General features: G+C 38.4%; 2 protein-coding genes across 15 annotated transcripts; one reads left to right on the top strand and one right to left on the bottom strand.

Annotated features, from left to right (window-relative positions):
• The first annotated feature begins 4,201 nt into the window (after positions 1–4,201).
• On the top strand, positions 4,202–10,883 carry LOC122091699 (sm-like protein LSM4). 13 transcript variants are annotated; one of them, XR_006144001.1, is made up of 8 exons: positions 4,203–4,334; positions 4,551–4,576; positions 4,683–4,935; positions 6,634–6,859; positions 6,953–7,036; positions 7,211–8,919; positions 9,263–9,482; positions 10,486–10,883. XR_006144001.1 is itself a non-coding variant. In XM_042661772.1 (6 exons), the coding sequence occupies exons 2-6, from the start codon at positions 4,574–4,576 to the stop codon at positions 8,907–8,909; spliced, it is 276 nt and encodes a 91-aa protein (XP_042517706.1). In that variant the 5' UTR covers positions 4,202–4,334; positions 4,551–4,573; the 3' UTR covers positions 8,910–10,186. The 13 variants fall into 13 exon arrangements, 1 of the variants encoding a protein (XP_042517706.1); XR_006143996.1 differs by lacking the exon at positions 10,486–10,883 and having other exon boundaries at positions 4,683–4,730; positions 4,852–4,935; positions 9,263–10,147; XR_006143995.1 differs by lacking the exon at positions 10,486–10,883 and adding an exon at positions 9,806–10,147 and having other exon boundaries at positions 9,263–9,710.
• A 426-nt stretch (positions 10,884–11,309) lies between these two features.
• Positions 11,310–22,550, bottom strand: LOC122090617 (WD repeat-containing protein GTS1). Of its 2 annotated transcripts, XM_042660255.1 has the most exons (8): positions 22,233–22,548; positions 21,889–22,096; positions 15,865–15,960; positions 15,351–15,425; positions 14,591–14,701; positions 13,580–13,671; positions 12,298–12,382; positions 11,310–11,813 (listed from the first exon to the last, which is right to left on the bottom strand). In XM_042660255.1, exons 1-8 carry the CDS (start codon positions 22,370–22,372, stop codon positions 11,451–11,453), a joined length of 1,170 nt encoding a protein of 389 aa, XP_042516189.1. In that variant the 5' UTR covers positions 22,373–22,548; the 3' UTR covers positions 11,310–11,450. The 2 variants fall into 2 exon arrangements, with proteins under 2 accessions (XP_042516189.1, XP_042516190.1); XM_042660256.1 differs by lacking the exon at positions 15,865–15,960 and having other exon boundaries at positions 22,233–22,550.
• Between the last annotated feature and the right edge of the window lie 780 nt (positions 22,551–23,330).

Here is a 23,330-nt window from a genome sequence, read left to right as displayed (position 1 = left end):
AATTGAATCGAATGCTTATTGGGCCAATTTTGGTTAGACATATTGTAACCCCCTTAACAAACCAAATTTTCTAATTACTCAAATATTCTAAATGCAAAATTTCCTCTATATATATATATATATATTAATTATTTAGGGTCATTTTGCCACTATGTCTTACCTAGTAAACTTTGGGGCCATTTCATGACTTATTTTAATACTTCCTCTTTTCCTGCCTTCATTTTAGGAAGTGGAAAGTCTAATGTATTCTCTCCATGAAACAAATGAAAATATAAAAGATAAATTTCAAGCAGTGTTTACCGTACCAAGTCATACAGGAGGAGGAGGAGAATCTAATGATTACATACAAGGCAAGTTTCCGATAATTTTTGCCATATCAATTATAATCTCAGCCTAATTGTTTGAATTATTTTCAAATTCAAATTTACTATATACGAGACAAACACACATATCTACTCATCCGTGAATTGTCCAGATAATTAGGGTAAAATGGAGATTGTATGGATAAGCGCACACTCTCAGATTCGATTCTCCATCTGTGCATCTACGATTTAAGTAGAGACCATGGCGGTGGGTTTTCCCTAAAATTAGTCAAGGTATGCGTAACTATCTCGGACACCTTGGGTAATAAAAAAAAGACAAACACACATATCCTGATGTTCTTTCCAATTTGGATGGTCTTGATTCTAGATAGAAGATAATTTTTTTAATCTCTTAAAGAAATCATAGTATGCCTCTATTCATCCAACACCTTCTCTAAGTCATTATAATTTAATGTTTTTATTTGTATTCAAACCTTTTATTTTTCTAACTTTATCTTTGAAAGACTCTTACCAAAAAAAAAAAAAACTTTATCTTTGAAAGAGTATTTATTTTGATGTAAAATGCTTATAAGTAAAAAGTATTAAAAAATGTTACTCCCCCGAGCATAAAACGAGTAGTTACCTTCTAAAACGATTATTGCTATGTAATCATAAGAAAAAAAAAAAAAAAAAAAATTCAAGTGGCATGGAACGTGGAAAGACGCACTTAATTATCTATAACTTGTTTTTTTTAAATTTCTTAATAAAACACATGACCTCGGGGCACCCTTTATTTTCAATAGCAAAGACAAAGTAGACTACAAGTGTAGAGAAGGACATCCCACTTGTGATTCCTAAACCTATAATGCCATCCGATCAAGATTTATGTCCACTCAATTACATTTAAATTTTTTCTTTCATATTCTCCTAATTATGGTAGTCGACTTTACGTTGGGAATCTCTTTTGAACATGATCAACACTATGAATTCAGTACACTGATAGTTAAGGGAGATATCAACAATTGGTGTTTTAAAACTGTCAATGCGTAATCACACCGATAAAGACCCCTCAAGTCAAGGGACCGACCATACACTATTAATGAGAATTTTGTTTCAATTCAAATGACAATAACGCACATATGAAATTCTCATATGATCCTGTTCAATGTATACTCGCATTTGTGCCCTAGAATTTCCATTTCTAGATACACACAATGTAATGAACGTGTATTCAATCTCTAATTACGAATAATTTTAGGTTAAAATAAAAAGACTAACAAGGCTTTTATTAAATTATGCAGATTAATTTATTTAGTCAACATAAATATGGATTTGGACATTTTCATCATAACTGATAAACGAAACAACTCTAACAAAATCCATGGACACCATACTGTTAGGAAATAAACATTTTGTTATGTTAAATGGTTGAGATATCACCAAAATATAACACAGTTTTTTTTTTTTTTTTTTTAGTGAAAATTGAATGTCCCCACCATATTGTATGATGTTTCAGCATAAGGTTTTAAAAGCGTACCATATCCCCTTGGAGCGTTTTCTTGCTGCACAAGCTGATATGTAGGTTTGTTTGGAAACTTTCCATATTTATTAGGAATATAGATAGGTTAATTTTGAGGTCTATAAGACCCAAAAGTGGTCATAATTATGTTTCAAAATATAAGAACTTTGAAACCTTATATAACTCTGGGATTTTTACTTGATTAAGCAAAATTGTTTCCATATGTGGTTCAACAAGATAGCCCATTTGGATATTAATTTATAGAATTATGTAGAGTGTGTAGTTACCAAGCTATATAAGGTTTATCTATTTCACATGCAGGGGCAAATGAGCTATATCTATTTCACGAAGCCGCGCAGCATGTATGATAAATCAGTGGGATGGTCTAAATGACACCTTTATATGTGTATTTAGAATATGGAAAAAAAAAAAAAATCCCTACCAATACTTGGTTGTGTGTCCCTATGCCCAAACATAGGGATGATGAAAAGACCACCCTGCCCCCAGTTGAATGCTTGTGTGTCTCCTTGATTGGTCCCCATGTTGGCTAGTGACCACACAACTTGGTAACGATCCCCACCCTTTAGAATATTTAAACTTATTTCGATTGTTCTTGTATATAACCATTAGTCCCGCTGCCGAGGTCCTCTCACCCCTCTAAACTAAGTCCCTTACTAGGAGGATCATCTAGTGCTAAGAGGTCCCTGATTGGTCCCCAAACTCTTAGTAAGGGAGTTAGTCACGCTATTAATCTCCCTAGAAACATGAAAAAAAGAACAAGATTGGATATAGGTTTCAATGTGCTTGATATTTTGTATAATTTTAACAACCTCATTTCTTGCCCTCCATAAACGTCCAGCAAATAAATGAACCCAAACCTGTGTTTCCTTAATTTCCAGCACTTTTACTTGAGGCAAAGAGAATTCCCCCGGCTATGGATAACTTGATGCAATTGAGGATCGGTTTCGGAACACTCAGATCTGATTCCAAATTATGAGTTTATTTTAATGAGCTCATTTTCATCAATGAGCTCCTCCAATACAAATTGGGTTCTCCATGGTTCCCATTATCAGGCTATTGAATCTTGAAATTTATAAATGATGGTATCCAACAGTCGTACCATATATGAAGGGTGTCTCCCGTTACAACGTTCAATAACCTTCCTTTCTTTCTTTCAAAATGCTACGCCATGCCTATGAGAAGCTTTAGTCTAAGGAGGCCTGCAAAAAATTTGAGAAAGTAAATATTTTTTGATAAAAGTGGCCTAATTTAACATTCTCGCTTGCAAGAGACAAAAGCTGTTGCTTTTTTATTGGGATTTTTTGTAACACAACATCGTGCATAGCATAAATCTAAGGGTTGGGAGCACCTTAGGATACGTGTCTTAGGTCTACAAGTCCTTGGATATGTGCTAACCTATAACATACACTACAGACCAGCCCAATCTATTATTTCTCCATGCACTTTGTTCATATAAATAGCTCAACTTTGGACGTTCCGGAATTGGTTGGTAAACCTATATATTTCTTAGACCCATCTCCATATGGAATACGTAAGAATCGGGGGGACCACCCTGTGAAACTCATCAACAACAAAGGCACAAGCCATAGAGTGATTATTAGAGATTGAAAGCATGGTTTTAGATATTAGGATTAGATCCATCATACAAGTCGATTCGTATTTGTTTAGATTCAATAGCTGAGTTGAGAGCCTTTAGAGATGGATTGAGATTGTGTGGGGAATTGGGTCTCTCTGACTTTTATGTTAATTCTGACTCCTCCTTGATTGTGAAGCTAGTTACCCAAAGATCCTGTAATTTGTGGATCTGTTGGTATTGGTTTCAGGAAGTTATCAATCTCTGCGATTCTCTAAGAGTCCACATATCATTTTCATTTTGGGAAAACAATCGAGTAGCAGATTGGTTAGTTAATGTTGCTTGTGCGTCTACAATAAATTTGATTTTCTATGGTAATGATCTTCTTCTAGGTGATCTTAGTTGCATCATTCGAGAGGACAAAGCTGATTTACCAGTCTTTCGAGTGTAATAGTTATTTTATTAGTGTTTTCTTTTTGGCTTAAGAGTGAGAAAGTGACCAGGTTGGGGTAAGGCAGGTTATGTCCCCCCTTGTTTTTTATTATCAATTGTTTTTTTTAATAAAATCTCTGGGCTATCCCGGGTCCCAGATAATATTCCGGGTAAAAAAAAAAATCGTTGCGTATTTGATTGATACTATATCAATGGTTCAAATACCCCGTATCGATTTTTTTGGAGGGCAAAATGGTTTGATTTTTGACCTGATACAATTAATCCATATCGCTGGGGTATCGGTATCGGTAGCGACCTAAACCCTGGTTCAAAGGCGTTCTAGTATATATTTCGAAGGGAAAAACTGACAAACACGGACAAATGAAGTGATCGAAAGAGGCACAGCTCTACCTTCGTTTCTTATTACAATTTTATTTTTGGTTGTTCGTTTTCGATTCCACTCCCGCCTTCGGTCTTCATCTTTACGGTATTTGTATTTTCAAATTTCTCATCTGCATTTCGCATACAAGCTCTAGATTTCGGATTTGCATTTTCACAAGCTTCATGAGAATCTAGGGTCTATCGCAATATCCGACTTCGATAACTGCATTTAGTCTGAATAGTTTAAGTCTCTATAGATTCAAAAGTTTCGAAATCTCTTCTAACTTTTTTCAATCCTGTTTTGACGAACATGTGAAAGCAGGTTCTGTTTTTGTGTTGGGGAAGATGGTATGTTGTTCTTTGATCTAAGTAGTGGTTTCACGTAGCTCTTTTCTTCTCCTGTAAGTCTATTTTGGATATTTTCTTTACTGATTCAATATCACTGTCGTTGCAGTTTGCAGCTCCCTCTCTCTGCTTAAGACTGGCGCAGGGTGATTCTGTGGTAAGAGTTGTATTTGCTTCGACATGGATTTTGGGTTCTATTTGTATTATATTGCGCTGTTACCGTTACTAAAGTTTAAGTTTGGGGGCGTGGTGTTTCTGCACCATGGTTGGAGCTGAAGAATGCAGAGACCTACAACGGACATTTGGTAGATTGGGACACTTGGATGAACATTCATCTGTGTGAAGTCATCTGTACCTCAAAAGTAATTGCCCTTTATTTTCTAATTGATTCTAAATATGTGTATGTATGCATTATTTTCTAATTATCATTAGGTTGCATCTAAGAGTGGAATTTCAGTGTAGGACGGGGACAGGTTTTGGGAATGCCGGAATTCATATGCCGGAATACAATATCTTCGAGTTTCAGACGAAGTATTTTAAGCCCCTATGAAAGTTCCCCTGTTTCAACCCTTAATATGTAAAATGGAGAATAGGATTCATGTAGCCAACCCCGAGTACTTGGGGTGATATAATAAGTTTGTTCCTCAAAATGAATATGTAATATCTAAAAATTCAGTAGATTGGCTTGTTGAAATCATTATTGTGTATGCTTTTCAAAAGATATTGTTTTGTTGGTTGGGGTTGGGGATTGGGGAGTCCTTTTTTTATCTTTGATTGGGAAGTCAAAGGGAGCTTCCTTCCCTGTGTTTCTCATTTGCAGTCTATACATACCCTCAAAAGTATCCTGTTGCTTATCGGGACAATATGCTTATAGTTGAGTACCTTGATCAAGAGGGCATCAGATTCCTAAAATGTTTTCTGCAACCAGAACTGCAAGGAGAAGGCCTAATTTTTATTAATTTTTGTGCCTTAACTCAGTAATTGGCTCTAGTTCTTAAGCAATTCTGCATTTGTTGTTATTCATAGGTCATTGAAATCTTCTATTGATTAGTGGGAGCAACTTTCTTAAACAAAACATGCAAAATCTCATGGAAACTGTTGCCCTTGCCATGATTTGGATGTTGTGGGTGTATCCACAAACAGCAAAGAAATGGAGAAAATCTTCCTTTCCACTTTTTGTCCAATGTGGTAGATACTGGAATTCAATGGTCCTAACTTACTGCTTCTTGAACTTTGGGCTGATTTCCTCTTCCATTTATTTATGTATTTTTAAGCAAGAATATTAGAGAAAAAAAGGGGGGGGGGGGGGGAATGTGGCAGAATGGCTGTTTTTCTAGGCTTGGGGAAACAACTCACCTGATTTCTGACACATGGGACATGATCTTGGGAAGTTCCAACCATATGGATAGATAGAATCAACTTTGGATTAGCCATGTGACAAATTTGGTGGTTTATGGATAAGCAAGGTCTTCTTTGGATCACATATCACTGCTCTTTTACTGATCCTAGCTTTGTCCTGCTTGTACAACAACAACAACTCAGCCTTATCCCAACAAAATGGGGATAAGTGATTGAAATGTGAAAATGGAATTCATGGATTCATCCAACTGAGACAATTTAGTTTAATAGGGCTTATTGAGTTGAACTGTCATTATCACTGCACTTTTACTGATCCTAGTATTGTCCTGCTTGTGCAAGTGAAATGTGAAATGTGAAATGGAACACATTGGTCATGCTGACATATGAAAACAAATAAAGATAGCTGTGACATGTAAAGGTCCACAAATCCCCTCCCTTCTCTATAGATAAAGAAGAATTAGCTGTTAATAAAACCCACATGATGGGGCTAAACTATCTCTTGAGTGTCAAATGGTTTCATCATCTTTCATTTCTTTCTCTAATCTGCTTGTGTAGGTGACAGTTATGGCTGTCTAAACCTTCTATAGATCAAACAGGCTTCATCATGGTTGCATTATAGACCTGCAGTCGTATTAAAACCTATGTATCTTTGTATGTTAAATTAGTGCCAACATTCATTGGTGATGAATCTTTTGTTATAGATACGAAACTGGAGACCATGTTGGTGTTTTTGCTGAGAATTGTGATGAAACCATTGAGGAAGCGGGAAAATTGTTGGGTCAGCCTTTGGATTTGCTGTTTTCAATCCACCTGGACAATGAAGATGGCACACCCCTGCAAAGCTCGTTACCACCTCCTTTCCCTGGTCCATGCACATTATGTAATGCCCTAGCATGTTATGCAGATCTCTTGAATCCTCCTAGAAAGGTGCTTTCACTAGTTTTGGTCAGTTGGGTGTCATTATTTTTTCCTAAAGTTTTGTTATTCATGATGTTTGGCTGTTTTGATTCCTTTATTCAGGCTAGTTTGGTTGCTTTGGCTGCCCATGCATCTGAACCCTGTGAAGCAGAAAGACTAAAATTTTTGTCATCTCCAGATGGAAAGGTTAATTTTTTTTATTTTTTATTTTTCAAAAATTTTCTTTTTCTGGTGTCAGTCCCTAGCAACTTGTGGCTTCTTTTATTTGTTCTTTGCATTTTTTTATTTTTTTTTGGTATTTATGTGCTTCTTTAGTTGATATCTTTGTGTTTATATTTCTTCTATGTTCTCATTTCACAGGATGAGTATGCACAGTGGGTTGTTGGGAGCCAGAGAAGTCTCCTAGAAGTAATGGCTGAATTTCCATCAGCAAGACCTCCGCTGGGCCTTTTTTTTGTCAAATTTGGTGGTGTAACTCTTCATCATATGGCCCATTTGTATTGAATTGTTCATTGTGTGTTTTCAACCAGCAACCTATTCTGTCCATATCTTTGACTTTTAGCTAATAAACTTTGTCCCTCTTGTTGTGTAAAATTTGGATTTGGCTGAAAACTTACACGAATGGGTTTAATAATGCAAAAAATTGAAATTGTACAAATGTATGTATTACAATAACATATAACATTCGTGCATTAAATAAGCATTTCAGAACTCCGGGATGATGTATTTTAGCCAAATCAGATGGTGTGCTCCTGGAGGCAGTTTCCAGTCGGCCTTAACGAGTGGCTTTTGGTAGAGGCACCCATGGGATCTTTGCCAAGCTCTTGATTGAGTATAGATGGGAAGCTTCTGGTGAAGCACACGTGTGCTGATAAACTTGAGATTGGTTGCTTGCTGACCGGACATCATATTCTATGGTTTACAGTTCAGCCATTCTCAACCAGTTTTAACCTATTTGATGTGCTTCAATTCTTCTTGCTTACCAGTTGGTTGATAGTTTTACCTTTTATTCATTTTCTGTAGGGAAAAAACGTGACTCATTTCCATGCAATGTGCTTTGTTCTGCTAAAACATCATCTACAAGGGCAAAGTTTTGAATTAAGGATTCCTTTATCATTCATTAGCCTGGATATCTTGCAAACTATTCTCACTTCTGAGATGCCTCTTAATGGTTGCAATCAGGAGATTTTGTGCCTCTCATGATTAGAACAGGCGACCTTATTTCTATTTTGTCAGCATTAATGTACCATTTGAGCTTGCATTTCATTGCTCTTCTTGTTCAAGGGGCAGGCTTTTCATCTGATGCCATGGTGGTTCAATTCAATACTAATATGCAATTGATTCTGTCCCAAACTATTCAATAATTTGATATGGCTTTTCCCCTTGTTTCTTTGGTGATCTCTGTTCTTCAGACAAAATTTATTTGTCAAGTAGTTTCAGGGCAGTACACTGACATGTGGTGAAGTCAGATTGTCATGATAATTAAACCATGATTAGATGAAGATGTGGACAACAGATATTTTATGTGGCAAATAAACTGACATAACTAGAAGGGCTTTTGATTGTATCACAGCCGAATCTGCCCTCCAGAATTTGAGAAGGCAGGAAAAAGAATTATCGGCCTTTACTCAAGGAGGAAAAATGATAAATGTTAAATCTTCTTCCTTGCTCTATAATATAGTGATGATAAATGTGTGTAATCCCTTGTTGCTTTGTAGTGATGAATGATATATTTCAGTCAGTGTTTCCTTATTGCTTTATTGTATGGTATAAACATGAGCCCTTCTGTTGCTTGATAATGTGGTTAAACATGTAATCCACCTGGTTTTTTTCTTATCATTGATTTAATGTATATGATGTAACAACTTTCAAATACGTACTGGCTTAGCATAATTTTATCTTGAAAATATTATAGGGGTTATACATATATTTTGTACTGAATATTCTCTATTTACTTCTTTTTTTTTCATTCAAACTCTTTGGTGACTGACTCCCTTCGCCAATATAAAAATGCTGGTTTACTTTCCAGGGTATTGGTAATGTTCAGGAAGAATCCTAAAGCCGTTCAGGTATATGCTTAGTCTCTGCAGATAATTTTTTTCTTTTTCTTTTTTCCTCCCCCCTATATGAAAGGAGCCAGTTGTTGGTTTGATGTTTTATTCTAAAAAAGCCAAGCTTCTAACTATTTGAACTTTCTGGAAGAATTTTATAGTCTCAGTTATTACTTGATCCGTGATTGGTATGAATTTGCATACTGTGGGGTCCACATCCAAACTGATTTAGCTTATGCTTGTTCTTTACTTTTTGGTGTCCGTCATTTGTTTTGTATGAAACTCTGCTATAGTTTATATGTCCAGTTAGTGGAAATCTTCCTAACTGTGGTTGCATCCATTGGTCAACTGATCACTTCAGATAGAAAGCCCCTGGAGTAGGCCGTTGAAGGGGAAGAGGGTGGAAGCCAGATGAAGAATGGCAAAAGGCATGGGGCGTGGCCAAGATGATGGAGGTGCTAAAGGCAGGGGTAGGGATGGACAGGGTGGCAGTGGCAGAGTTTGAAGTCGCACTATGAAATATAAAGGATGAGAAATCTGCAGACAGTTGGCCTTGCTAGCAGGAACTGTCTGATTTAAAGGTGAGATTGCTCCTATACACAGACACCAACCTACTGCCTCTATATTCTGAATATATGCATCTGTTGAGGGGGTGTTATCTTCACCTTGGGGTTGTGCCATGCAAATGAAGAGTGCGCATATGGATCGTTTTGGACTGTGGCCCAAGAGTTCATGGCTGTGTTTGGTATGCATTCTTGGAATGCATTCTGGATCAAGAACAGATTCTGGACTGTTAAAAACATTGCTTGGTAAACATTCCATTCTCAAAGTTCTAGAACACAGTCAAGAATGCAGCCCATTCTGAAATGGAATATTTTCTCATTCTGCATTCTCCATTCTCCAGCTCTTGCCGCAGCCCCGATGAAAATAGCTCCGCTATTAATCTTATGAAAGGCACCTCTCCCAAGGAATAGCGTCTCATTCTTACAATTCTCCAATACTTATCTTTCTCTCTTTCTAAAAACTGCTTCTCTCGCCCCAAATCTTTCTCTTTTTCTCCTTAAGATCTCCTCTCGAATCCAAAATCCTAGAATGTTTTGTTTGCCTCGCAATCTTTACGGGTTTGATGTAAGCAATACTATCTAAGGAACCAATCAAACTTTTATATTTTTATTTGTGAATTATTGATGTAATATTATTTGGGATTTTCACCAAAGAGATTCCAGCCATGAGGTGTTTGATAAAATGTCTGAGTATTCACACATAAAAATGCATTTTAAACAAACATTTTATCTAAACAATGTTCTCATTCTCAGTTGAGAACACATTCTGTATTTTCAACGTGGAAATGCACATTCTCATAATGGGAATGCATACCAAACACAGCCTATGTTTACCTATGGGTGGACTTCTATGCCAGTGGGACATGCTGGACAACGGGCATAAGGGAACTCACCTATTTCTTAGGTTGAGCTCTTTGGAACGATTTGAGTGGCTTTGATCTGGACTCATTAGCAAACCATGTTGCTTACCAACTTTAGGGTTTCGTGTTTCTCCGACATCGACATGATCCAATTTTGGCAGGTGGTCGTGGTCGTGGCTGTGGCCGTGGCCGTGGCTGTGGCTGATACATGGTATCAGTATTAAGCGACTCCAGGAAGTTAGCTAGTATGCCAACTTTCAAAAGGCAGTTAGCCACTTTCGTACAAACCATGAGCAAAATGATGGTTGTAAAATGACTGCATCAGTGGGTTGGGTCTTCTCAGAATGCTGTTAAAGTGTACGAAACGTCACCTGGGAGCGAGCTTGTTTACTTCGTTATTTTATACTGTTTTTGAGATGGTAGTGTACACTGGGTTACCGAGACGGATTCTCAGCTGGACTTTGGTCCTTTTTACAGCTTATTTTGATCAATGCCAGCAATGTTCTGAGGTTCAAAGAAACTTGGATTCCTTTTGAATGCTCCATTCCTCAATTCCTTTTCGGTTGTTGGATCAAAGGGTTTTGAACTTGTCCTTTTCTTCCCTGGCTGGCTGAAACATATTTCAGGATATGCATGGAGTTGATTTGGTTGGTGTCAAATTTGGGTTTATGGTTTATAACAGTGAGTGGTTTTCTCGTTGTGACTCCTAGATTATCAGCCAAAGAGTAGGATATATCAAGCAGAATGGCCTACTAAAGAATACTGCGACCTTGCCACTTGGCATTCACCAAATTTTCAGGGATAGATTCTATTCACTCATGACGAAGCAAGGTTACGGGATCGGTTGAGGCTGATGCCAATCTGGAATCTGGATCGGCCAGGAGCCGATCGTATTGAACAGAATCTATCCCTGAAAATTGGTAAAGTTTCAACTTCGAAATCAACTGAACAGAAGAAGATGGCTGAAAATTGGGAAAGCTCAAGCTCAAAAGAAAGATCTATCGACAGTTCATTAAATAAACATAAAAATAAAAATAAAAACATTTACTGACAGATTACAACAGCAACAATTTTAGGAGAGACCCATTAAAACAAAATGGCTGCAACCAAAATTGAGAATAGTCTCCTAGTATGGACGATGCCTGTTCTTATGAGTTCTTAAGGACTTCATAACCAGTTCACTTGAAATCCAGGAACGTTTTATTTCAGAAGATTCATCCGACAGCCAGCAGCACAGACGACCATCCTCACCACCAGTCCATCCAAACATATCTTGACCAAGGGTTGGGCCACCATACCTGTCTGACATTGGCAACACAGTCCTCACAATTCCTTCATGTCCACCTTCAAGAATAGCTTCTGGAGAGCCAATTGTTCTCTGTCCTCTGTAACTTACAGGAAAGTAGCCCAACGTGCCAACATTTGTGCCACCGATTACCCATAAAGTATCATTGGCTCCTGAATAGTGGCAATCAACAAAATAATCCACCTGCCCCAGCAGAAAGCACAATCTAAAGACATTAGCAAAAATCATGGTAACCTTATATTAGTTCAATGTATCAAGATGTTCATGTACTTGAGAAAAATGACCTATATCCACGTTCTTAGGTTGTCCCTTAGCACTCGTGCTCCTCCAAGGGGGGGACAAGTTAGTTCAATCGTCAGTGCATTGGGTGATGATTTACCTGCCTATGGTCGGTTGTTTACTCTGTCAGGTTGAAGAAAGGAAAAGACTAATGTATGGATTTTGAGGTAGCTATTAGCTTGGATAATCATTTTTTATTCTTCCATGGAAACATAGTTGGCAGACCTTAGCAATTCTTACATTACTTTGACTTGATGTATATCCCCATTTATATTTGATCACTAAAGAGAACAAAAGCCTGTGAAAATGTAACAGAAATTGGTATCTAAAAGAATCTTGTGAAACGATTAGATCAAGCTTTGCATTTCATAGCACAAGAAAGACATACATGGTCCATTGTCCAGTTGTCAGAGGCTAATGACCGAGCATTCTCAAAATTGGCTTCAAGGTCCCCGCTTCTCCAGTCCCAAACACTGTAGGAGGAAAAATAATTAGAAAGGGATAGTTTGACACACAGAAGGAAATGGATGCAAATGACCCCATAATTTTGAAGATAATATATATATATATATATATAGAAAAGGAGCTGAAATAACTCACTTAGCATCCATGCAGGAACATCATAAGTTCAACAAAATGTACCTTGTAGAACAAAAGCTCCTAGGACCTTAAATAATTAACCAAATTAGATGGCCTGGGAAGTAGATGATACAGAAAAGGAGCTGAAATAACTTTCTACTCTTTATTTTATTTTATTATTATTATTTTTTTTTTTTGGGGGGGGGGGGGGGGCGGTGGGGGTAGGGTTCAAGAATGAAGTAATTTATCTTGTGCCAAGTCATTGGTTATGACTATTTTGTAAGAACCACCAACATTCAATTAAGTTATGACATCCACATCAATATAAAGTTTCTGCCTCCAAGGTAAAGCATTCTCCTTCAACCTTGCCTCAAGGCTACCATCAGTGCATAAGATTCTCAGGCTATCTACTCACTGATATGTATTTCCATTTCTAGTTAAGTTGTCTAATTGAATATTGACAACCTATGAATCCTACAAATGGTGGCTGAATTGGCAATGAAAAAGAACTGCACATGTTCATGAGATAAGTTTCAGACTTTCGGAGTAACAAGCCTTCAAATGACACAAAGGAGACTTCCCTTCTGCAGAAAGTCCCAAACCTGGTGAAGTATGGAGCTGAGGTGAACCAAGACAACATAATAAGGCTCCTTGAGGATCCTGGTTAGGATAAGCATCCTTCCTACAAATGACCTAGCATTGATGACAGCGCCCCTTAAATAACTATCCCTTCCCTCCATAAAACCACATACCCAAAAGAGGAACGATTGATAATTTGTTGCTCTAATCTGATTTCTTCGCCCTCCCCCTTTTTTTTCTCCCATCATTGGTCCAGAACAGTGCTTTTGATGGGTTCTAACCTTTTTTTTTTTTTTTTCCTTCTTCTTTGGAACAAATGTCTATTAGCTGTCAAAGAAACAAATAAAGGTAACCAGCAAACAGAAAGTAGAATATGAGGTAAGTCTTTTCTGATAGAAATGTCAAACATTGCCAAAGAAAATAGGTTAATAACTTATCTCCCTCAACCCCACCCCCTCTCCCAAAAAAAAAAAAAGAAGAAGCAAATTTTATGTGGAGGTATTTTCTGATACCTCAAAGTTTCAATGTGTGTCAAACACCAAAGCTTTTGATTCATCTCTCCAAAGAACCCAACTTTTCCAATGGAAGTCCCAACATTCATAACCTACAATGAAGAACAAGGCTTCACCAAATTCAGATCAGAATAGCATTACAGTAAAACATCAAAAAAATATGCAGTCCAGTGAATACTAATATTACTTTTCTTTGGATAGAACTAAGACAGCTAAACAAGTATTGCCCCATCAATTACTGCAAAGGGAATTCTTTTGAGGAGGTAATACGAGCAACAAGCTATTATAAAATAGGAAACATGCAATTTAGTTACTTGCTGACAGATCTATGACACAAATAGTGTCTGGGTCCCATATTGATTGAATGTTAGTCCTGTATATACATTCATTAATAATCACATATGCAGATGAAAAATCATTTACATGCATATGTACAAAGACACAACATGAAATGGTATTCTATCTATAAAACAAAAAAAGATCAAGAGAGCATGATCACGAGCAAGAATGAAATTGGCCACAGTAGGAAACCCCTACCATCCTAAATGAGCCTAAATCTTCATCAAGAGCATTCATTTAGATATTCAAATGGTGATAAATTGTAATGCAGTAATGAATATTATAATCCATCTATATCTCATTGTAAGCACCCTTTGGGGCTGGACACAGCATAAAAGTGTGTATTACTGGAACGGTCCTAACCACAAGAGCCTTAATTAGGTTATAAAGGGTATTGCTATCAGGAGGAGCATTCTATAAAATCATAATTACTTGCTACCCACAAATGTTGGTAGCAAAGGTGCACAACAGTACACAACAATAATCTTCAGCAATGTTTACATAACATATTTGGTGTCAAGAATCAAGAATGCCTAAGCAAAGCAAAATAAATAGTCTGCACATTACTTCCTGACTAGAAATTGAATAAACCATCGATTTTTTTTAAAGATAAAAACAATGAATAAATAACAAAATAAAAATCAAATATATTAATCACTAGGATATGCTTACTGCTTCCAAATGGTCATCATCACTGATATCTCCATCGGTATTAAAGAAGCACATCAAGCCATCAACGGAAGCAGAAATAAGCTTGCTTTTATGATCTGGGACAAAATGGACCTAGTAATGATCAGGAAGCCACAAAATAGAATTTAGAACATCCAACAGCTACAAGCTGCTGTATGAATAATGAGAGTAAAATCTTGGACTCTATGCCCATGAAAAAATTTATAATGACAAAATGCAAGCATAAATTTCTATGAATAGAATGCACCCTATAATCTATATGACTACCTTGAGGTGACTTACTTTTGGTATTTGACAGTTGTTTTATAGTTTTGGAACATAAATAAATAACTGTCAACAATTACGATGACTCATGTAATTTTTTGGGCAAGGGAACGCTACCCGCTAACGCAGATACACACCAGCGTGTGCGGCCAATGGGAGGGCTGGCACAAGCATCTTCAGCATGGGAGCAGCATAGTCTTCCCGCACCCATGTGTCTTGGCGCAGATACACACCAGCAAGTAGCATTCTTTCTTCCTAATTTTTTTTTACTAAATTGGGCTTCAGGCCAGAAGCTTCTATTTTATAACATAAGAATCATACGCAAAGCTTAAAAAGAGGGTGCATGGTTCCGACAGCCATTTGACTTGAGGATAAACACAACTTACTGCACACAGTATCAACACATGAACAATGCCATTGGAAAATAAAACAGCACATATAAATCACAAATATGAATAACACAGAAATCAGGACAAACCTGAGTAACATCATCCATATGGGACTCCTCCAAGCATGCCACTTGCTTTCCACTCCTCCAATCCCAAAAGAGTATCTACAGGAAATTAATAAAAAGAAACAAATATATAAATATGAACCTACTGACAAAAAAAAAGACAACAGCCAGCAAAGAAACTATAGCACACAGAAGCATCATTTTCATGTTAATTTTCCTCTCAGATTCACTTAATTTGGATGAATAAGCTAGAATAAAGGGCATATATTGAACAAGGTAGAGTTTAAATAGTTTATTCCTCTCATGAAGCTTGCATATTGAATGAGGAAAAATTGAATAGTTTCTTCCCTACATACTTAATAGCACAACTTGATGAAAGCCTTCTTTTCAACACGGAAACAAATGCAATCAATTATGAAGCATTATTGACTTCATTCTTCTGAAAATAGAAAAGTATGGCGTATTGTAAACAAATAAAAAACCTAATATAGAGTTTAATCCTCAATGTTGTTAGAGCAACTGATTGAAAACATCATACCTGAGTTTGACATCCGGAAGCAAGAAGACTGTCGTTTGATCCACCAAAAGAAAAGCTGAATACTTCTTGAGAAGAACCAGCACTTAATAAGGAGACCTTAAGAAGCATAAAATTTAAAACCATTACGTCTCAAGGGCTTAACAGAAACTATCATATATAAAGACATTAAATAGTGCTCAAGGAAACCCAAGGGCCGGTACCAAAGTAAGGATTGTAAGTAAAGTGTGAGAAGATAATGAGATTACTTGAAAGAAAAAAGGATTCAAAAAAGAGAGGGATCCAGAGATGACGGGCAATATTAACTTGGTACACGTTTTGTCTACTTGTCGATGAAAGGGTGGTCGCAGACCAGACTAAGCCTCCTCATTTGTGCCCCGCCCTCTCCTAGAGCAGGTTGTAGACTGCCAATGTGTGACAGTATACAGCTATGAATATCAATTTGGATCCCCAAATTGGTCCCAGGTCAACTAGCTTAGGCTGGATTGAGAACAACACGAAGAGAACTTCTACACTGTTCGTATGTATCACAACTCGTCTGAATTGCATGATTCTCTGTGCTATCCGAGTGTGAAAATTTGATACTTCCCCACCCCCACAAAAGTGAGCTGCCTTTTACTCAACCTACTGATCCATCAATTCTGCATCTAAATAATTCTAATCCTTACTTCTACTTTAAGACATAGTTTTTTTTTTTTTGGGTAAATTATTTATGACATAGTGAGATGATTGCTTGGGTTTCCTTCTAACTCCTATATATGTATAAAAACGTGTGGGAAATAAAATTGTCACAACCAGCAAGCCCCTCAGGAAAATTGGGGAGGATAAGCTTAACAATAAGGATTTGATCAAAGAGTGAGCACTGCAAACAACTTGAATAATAAGGAATAAGTAATATCTCCAGGAGATGACACAAACAAAATAGAATTCCTATTGACTACCATGTGTCTGACTCAGCTGATACAGCTGGCCCATGGGTTACATAGTGTTTGAGTTAGTTAACTGTGGTTAGTTTTTCTTTGTAGTTTTGTAAGATCAGTGAGTTACAGTTGTATTTAGTCTTGACAGTATATATATATATATAAATAAAAAGGCAAATTCAGCCTCTCTGTTCTAAGAAACAGAGAAGGATTCCAGTTTATAAAACTTTCATGGTATCAGAGGGCAAGAGGTGACTTCTTGCGCACGAAGAGTGAGATAATGACCGCTTCTGCAACTCCGAATTCTACTTCGACTTTCTCGTATCCGAGCATGTTGAATGTGACGAACTTCGTCTAGATCAAGCTCACTACAGAGAACTTCCTTCTACGGGAGACACAGATGTTAGCCTTGATTGAGAGCCAAGATCTGTTAGGATTCATCAATGGAGAAATTCCTACACCAGATCGGGAGATAATGACTCAAGATGGAAAGAAAATCCAGAATCTAGACTTCATGTCTTGGTTTTGAATGGATCATCTCAACAAAGCCTGGATTACAGGCACCTTGTCTGAAGAGGTTTTGGGACTGGCTATAGGTACTAAAACCTCTCAAGAACTCTGGCATATTCTCTCTAATTCGTTTTCTCAGGCTTCAGAGGCACGCGAGTTTGAACTTCTATCAAAGCTTCATTTCTTGAAAAAAAAAAAGATTCAGTATCTTTATCATCTTACTTGATTGACTACAAGAAGATCTGTGATCAACTCAATTCTATTGGAAAACCAGTTCCAGATCAACGTAAGGTATTTATAATCCTTACTAATCTCGGTCCTTCTTATGAGAACTTCGCCACAACAATGTTAAAACCCCCTGTCCCAAGCTATGGAGATTTGATCCCTCTTCTTCAGAGTCATGAATTGAGAAACAAAGGGAACCACACTGAGTTACCAAACCCTCACCTAGCCTTCTACAGTGACAAAAATAAAAAAGACTACATGGAGAGGTAGAGGAAATTCTTTCTCTTCAAGAGGCAGATTTACTTCCTTTACTTCCAGAGGGAGGGGTTTTCTTCAGAATGTTGGACAACAATCTCATGCTAATAAAGAGAATCAGACTCCTTATCATAATCATTTGAAGCCACAACAAGGGTTTTAGAGGCAGAACTCAACTTCTGATTCTCCAGTTAAGTGCCAAATTTGTAACAAATTGGGGCATTCTGCTATAAAGTGCTGGAATCGTTTGGATAATAGCTTTCAGCCAGAAGACATTCCTCAGGCACTTAATGATATGCATCTAACTAATTCCCAGGACTCAACCTGGTTTCCTGATACAGGGGCTACAACCCATATCACTGATTCACAAGGTAATTTTCAAACTTTATCTCCTTACAATGGTTCACATACTGTCATGGTTGGAAATGGCACACAGTTACCTATTACACATATTGGGGATGGCAGTCTAGACCAAGGTGATATCTCCTTACCATTGAAGAATATTTGCTGGTCCCTTCTATACAAAAGAACCTATTATCAATGTCACAACTTACTAGTGACTATCCATGTTCATTTGAATTTGATAAAAACGGTTTTGTTATCAAGGATCTTCAAACAAAGATGATTTTGGCATCGGGAAATAGGCAAGGAGGCTTGTATGCCCTACCAAGCCAGCAATGTGAGGTTTCTTCTTCACACAGTAATCAGCACAGTGAGATTTCAGCTTCTAATATTGAAGCTTTCTTTTCTCACAGATTTCGTTCTACAGTTGAAGATGTTTGGCACCAACGGTTAGGACATCCACAAGGAAATATTACTAGATTTCTCAAGAATAATGGTGCTATTACTGTAACACAAATTTCTTTACATTTGTGTAAGAGTTGTCAGCTAAGTAAGAGTACGAAGCTTCCCTTCATTAGTTCCTTTACTCGTTCTTTAGCACCTCTTGAACGCATCCATTGTGATTTGTGGGGGAAAGCACCTATAGCTAGTGTTCAGAAGTATCGATACTATGCAATTTTTGTTGATGATTGTACTCGGTATGCATGGTTTTATCCTTTAAAGCGTAAATTTGATTTTTACAGAATCTTTTTGACTTTTCAATACATGGTTGAACGGCAGTTGGATAGGAAAATAAAGGTTTTTCAGTCGAATGGTGAGGGTGAATTTTGTAATATCAGTGTTTTGCAACATCTCTCTACCTGTGGTATTTTACACCATATTTCTTGTCCTGGAACACCTGAACAGAATAGCATAACTGAAAGAAAACACAGACATATTGTTGAAATTGGCTTAGCTATGTTATACAATGCTTCGTTACCTGATCGTTTCTGGGTGGAGGCATTTTCTACAGCTGTTTTTCTTATAAGCAGACAGCCTTCCAAGGTACTTGATATGGATTGTCCCCTACATTTGCTATTTGGTAAGAAGCATGATTATACAATACTTCGTGTTTTTAGTGTTCGATGTTTTCCTTATCTGAGAGGATATGCTGCCAACAAGTTTGAACCCCGCTCGCTGCCTTGTATATTTCTGGGTTATAGTGATAAACACAAGGGGTATCGATGCCTTCACTATTCTACAGGTCGGGTTTATATATCGCGGCATGTGGTGTTTGATGAATATATTTTTCCATTACAAAATCTGCCCACCATTTCACAATCTCAGATTGTATCTACTGATGCTCGTACATTTGAGCGATGGATTGCACATTTAGATTGTACTACAGGTGCTTCTTCTTCAATGAATCAGTCTCCTATTTTGGATATGCCTCAGCTAGTAGTCCCCCTTGCTGCCTTATCATCTCCACCTATGCAGCCCCCTGTTTTGGATGAACCTCAGACAATAGTTCAGCTTGCTGGTTCTTCCTCAACCACAACACCAATAGCTTTGTCTCAACGTTGCTCTATTTCTGCAGTTCAGCCTGCAGATTCTGAAGTACAATTTGACCCCATTGGGTCTTCTTCGGCAGTTCAGCCTGCTAATTCTTCCTCAACCACAACACCAACAACTGTCTCAACATTGTTCTACTTTTGCAGTTCAGCCTGCAGATTCTGTGGCCCCTTTAGATTGTTCTCCTATGGAGTCTTCAGCTTCTTTTGGTGAGTTTCCTACATTTCCTTCCACTGTTTCGTCCCAATCTCTCCATCCTATGGTGACGCGAAGCAAGGTTGGAATTGTCAAGCCCAACCCGAAGTATGCTTTGACTGTTTCTTCTATTCCCACTGAGCCACGCACTGTTAAGGCTGCACTTCAACACCCAAGCTGGCGGTGTGCTATGGTTGAGGAGATGCATGCCTTGGCACAGAATCACACTTGGTGTCTTGTTCCTCGTACCCCGGATATGAATGTCGTTGGTTGTAAGTGGGTGTTTAAATCCAAGCTTCGTTCCGATGGGTCCTTGGAACGTCTTAAAGCTCGCCTTGTTGCTAAAGGCTTCACACAACAAGAAGGCGTTGACTTTCTTGAGACTTTTAGCCCAATAATCAAGCCCGGGTCCATTCGTCTCGTTCTCACTATAGCTACTATGCATCGCTAGATTATTCGGCAACTTGATGTGAATAATGCTTTTTTTCACGGTTTCCTCTCTTCTCCGGTGTATATGAGTCAGCCTCCTGGGTTTGTGGATTCTTCTAGACCTGATGATGTTTTTGAGCTTCATCGCGCTTTATATGGGCTCCGGCAGGCTCCCCGGGCTTGGTATGATCGCTTTAGTGGTTATCTTCTTGCCTATGGTTTCTTTAGCAGTGTGTCTGACTCGTCTCTATTTATCTATCGTCATCATGGGAGTCTTATTTTTTTGCTTCTCTATGTCGACGATATAGTTCTCACGGGTACTAATCCTCTTCTTTTGGATCGCTTTGTCATTGCTTTGGGTTCGCATTTTTCCATGAAGGCCTTTGGTCCTTTGCATTATTTTCTTGGTGTTGAGATTACTTCCACTCCTTATGGGTAGTTCCTCTCTCAATCCAAGTATGCGGCTAATATTCTTCGGCGTGCTCGCATGGAGACTGTTAAGCACTTGCCTACTCCTATGGTTATGCGGTCTTCCTCCATTGTTGATCTTACTCCATTTACTGATGTTACTCTTTATCAGAGTGTGGTTGGTGCTTTATAGTATCTTACTTTGACAAGACCAGACTTATCTTATGCTGTTAATACTGTGTGTCAGTATATGCATGCTCCTACTGTGGCTTACTTTGATATGGTGAAGCGTATTTTACGCTATGTTCGTGGTACTTTGGATCATGGTCTTCGAATTGTGCGGGATAGTTTTCTTGATCTCTATGCTTTTTCTGATGCTGATTGGGCCAGGTGTCCCGTCACACGTCGTTCAACGACTAATTTTTGTACATTTCTCGGCTCTAACTGTATTTCTTGGAGTGCTAAGAAGCAGCCTATTGTTACTCGTTCTAGCACAGAGGCTGAGTACCGTGCTTTGGCTTCGACATCGGCTGAATTGACATGGCTTTCCTTTTTGCTTCGTGATCTTGGAGTTTCCCAACCGCGACCAGCTACCATCTTTTGTGATAACCTGAGTGCTCTTCACATGTCTGTTAATCCGGTTTTTCATGCTCGTACCAAACATATAGAGATCGATTACCACTTCGTGCATGAGAGGGTGGCTCTTGGCTTCCTTGTTACTCGTTTTGTTCCTTCTCCTCGACAAATTGCTGATATATTCACCAAGCCTTTGGCTCGTCGTGAGTTTCACTGTATCGCACTCAAACTGGGCCTTTGGTCTAACCCTCGGCTCAGTTTGCGGGGGAATATTGACTACCATGTGTCTGACTCAGCTGATACAGCTGGCCCAGGGGTTACATAGTGTTTGAGTTAGTTAACTGTGGTTAGTTTTTCTTTGTAGTTTTGTAAGATCAGTGAGTTACAGTTGTATTTAGTCTTGACAGTATCTATATATAAATAAAAAGGTAAGTTCAGCCTCTCTGTTCTAAGAAACAGAGAAGGATTCCAGTTTATAAAACTTTCAACCATGGCAATTGTAATATCATAAGCTGGACTTCCAAAAATCATCTTTATAAATAGACAGCAAATCAAATATAAATTGTGATTTCATCTAAGCCTGAGCAGTTAGTTACTAATGCTTCTGTGTGCAGACCTGCTTGAAGGATCGAGTGTCCCAACCTCTAACAGTTCCATCAGACGAGCAAGAGTGTAAGACATAAGGAGATGAGGGAGATGAGAATGAAATCTGGTTGATGGTTGAAGAGTGACCCTTGCACTCGCCGAGATATTGACCTGTCCCAGGGGAGTAAAGCTTGATCGTGTTTGTGGACAAAGACACCGCCATTGTTGAAGTCTCCTTGCTTTTGTTTCGATTTCCAACAGAAGGGGAAGGAAGGACACCAATTAGATACAAATTAAAATAGAAACACGCAAGACAAACTGAAAGGAATACAAGTCTGTAGGAAGAGAGAGAGAGAGGGGGGGGGGCATGGACACCTGAGATCGATTTGGAAGACGTAATCGTCGCCGAAGTTTGTCTGAATTGAATTTTTTATACCAAATCGCTTAAATGATTGTGAATTAGGAGGAGTTGCAGGAGTCGTAGACTCATCGATTTCCATCCCCGTCTCTTCCATTCTCTCTGTATCTGAAGCTGGAGTGGAAGCGATGCCGCAGGAGAGAGAGTGGGCTTAGTTCGAAAAGTTCCTGAGGGTTTACACTCCCAGCTTGACTGTGGTAGTCGATAAGCAAAAGCGATTAAGCGAACGAGCCCTGCCGCTGCCTGTGTTTTTTAAGTTCTGGTTTCGAAGTTCGAAGGGTTTAAGGACTCCTTACTTCCATAGTGCTGAGATGCTTTGGAGTTTGGACTGGGTTTGGTCAAGAATTACTGGGTCATAATTGTAGGCTTGGGCCGGACCATGCTCCCAGTCCATGGGCTTCAATTAACCTTTATTAGCAACCAACACCGTCAGACACCGTCTTGGAAAACAACGAAAAAGATTCATGTCAGGTCGCGTGTGCATGCACATAGACGCCAAGGAGAGCGAAATGATGCTAAAAATTCAACCGATGTTGGTTTTTCACGCAACTTGGCACTCGCAGCTCCAGGTGCAGCAGCCACACAGCCTTGCAGCAAACCCTCTCCAAAAAGATATTAGACAAGTAGGTAAAATTTTATGCAAAATTGTGATTTTCTGATTTTTTTGTTATTTATATCCTATAGAACTGCCCAAGGGTACTTTCCTCACACACAAGAGGGGAGGGGGGATGATAGGAAGGGGGGAGGAGGGGGGAAATTGCATGTGACAGGAGTTGATCCCTACACCACAAACCGGGCGCCTGCTTTACCATCAACTCTCGAAGATGATATTCTCTTACCACCTCGTAAGGTGAGACCTCAAGTCCTAGAGGTGGAAACTGGGTGAGGTAAGAGAGATTGTCTTCTTTCTTCTCCCCTTCCACAACAATAGATCATGGATTGTTGTTGTCTGGGACTGATTCATGATGTATGTATGTCTGCTTCAACTGCATACTGATCAACTGCTTAACTAATGATTTACTTTGGCTGAGGTGCTTGAGAACTTTATAGTTCAC

The sequence above is a fragment of the Macadamia integrifolia genome, chromosome 10 (assembly GCF_013358625.1).
Source record: "Macadamia integrifolia cultivar HAES 741 chromosome 10, SCU_Mint_v3, whole genome shotgun sequence".
Lineage (NCBI taxonomy): Eukaryota > Viridiplantae > Streptophyta > Magnoliopsida > Proteales > Proteaceae > Macadamia > Macadamia integrifolia.
Note: the sequence above shows the minus strand (reverse complement) of the source record. Positions and strands in the feature narration are given on the sequence as shown.

Bases quoted from the DNA above. Each gene is read 5' to 3' on its own strand.
- LOC122091699 (XM_042661772.1), top strand. The intron at 4,936-7,210 runs GTAATTGCCCTT...CTCATTTCACAG, and splicing joins AAGTCATCTGTACCTCAAAA to GATGAGTATGCACAGTGGGT. The intron at 7,322-8,879 runs GTAACTCTTCAT...TTTACTTTCCAG, and splicing joins TTTTTGTCAAATTTGGTGGT to GGTATTGGTAATGTTCAGGA.
- LOC122090617 (XM_042660255.1), bottom strand. From the start codon at position 22,372: ATGGAAGAGACGGGGATGGAAATCGATGAGTCTACGACTCCTGCAACT. The intron at 15,426-15,864 runs GTATGATGTTTT...AATTTCCTGTAG, and splicing joins CTTCCGGATGTCAAACTCAG to ATACTCTTTTGGGATTGGAG. The intron at 11,814-12,297 runs GTATGTCTTTCT...CTGCTGGGGCAG, and splicing joins ACAACTGGACAATGGACCAT to GTGGATTATTTTGTTGATTG.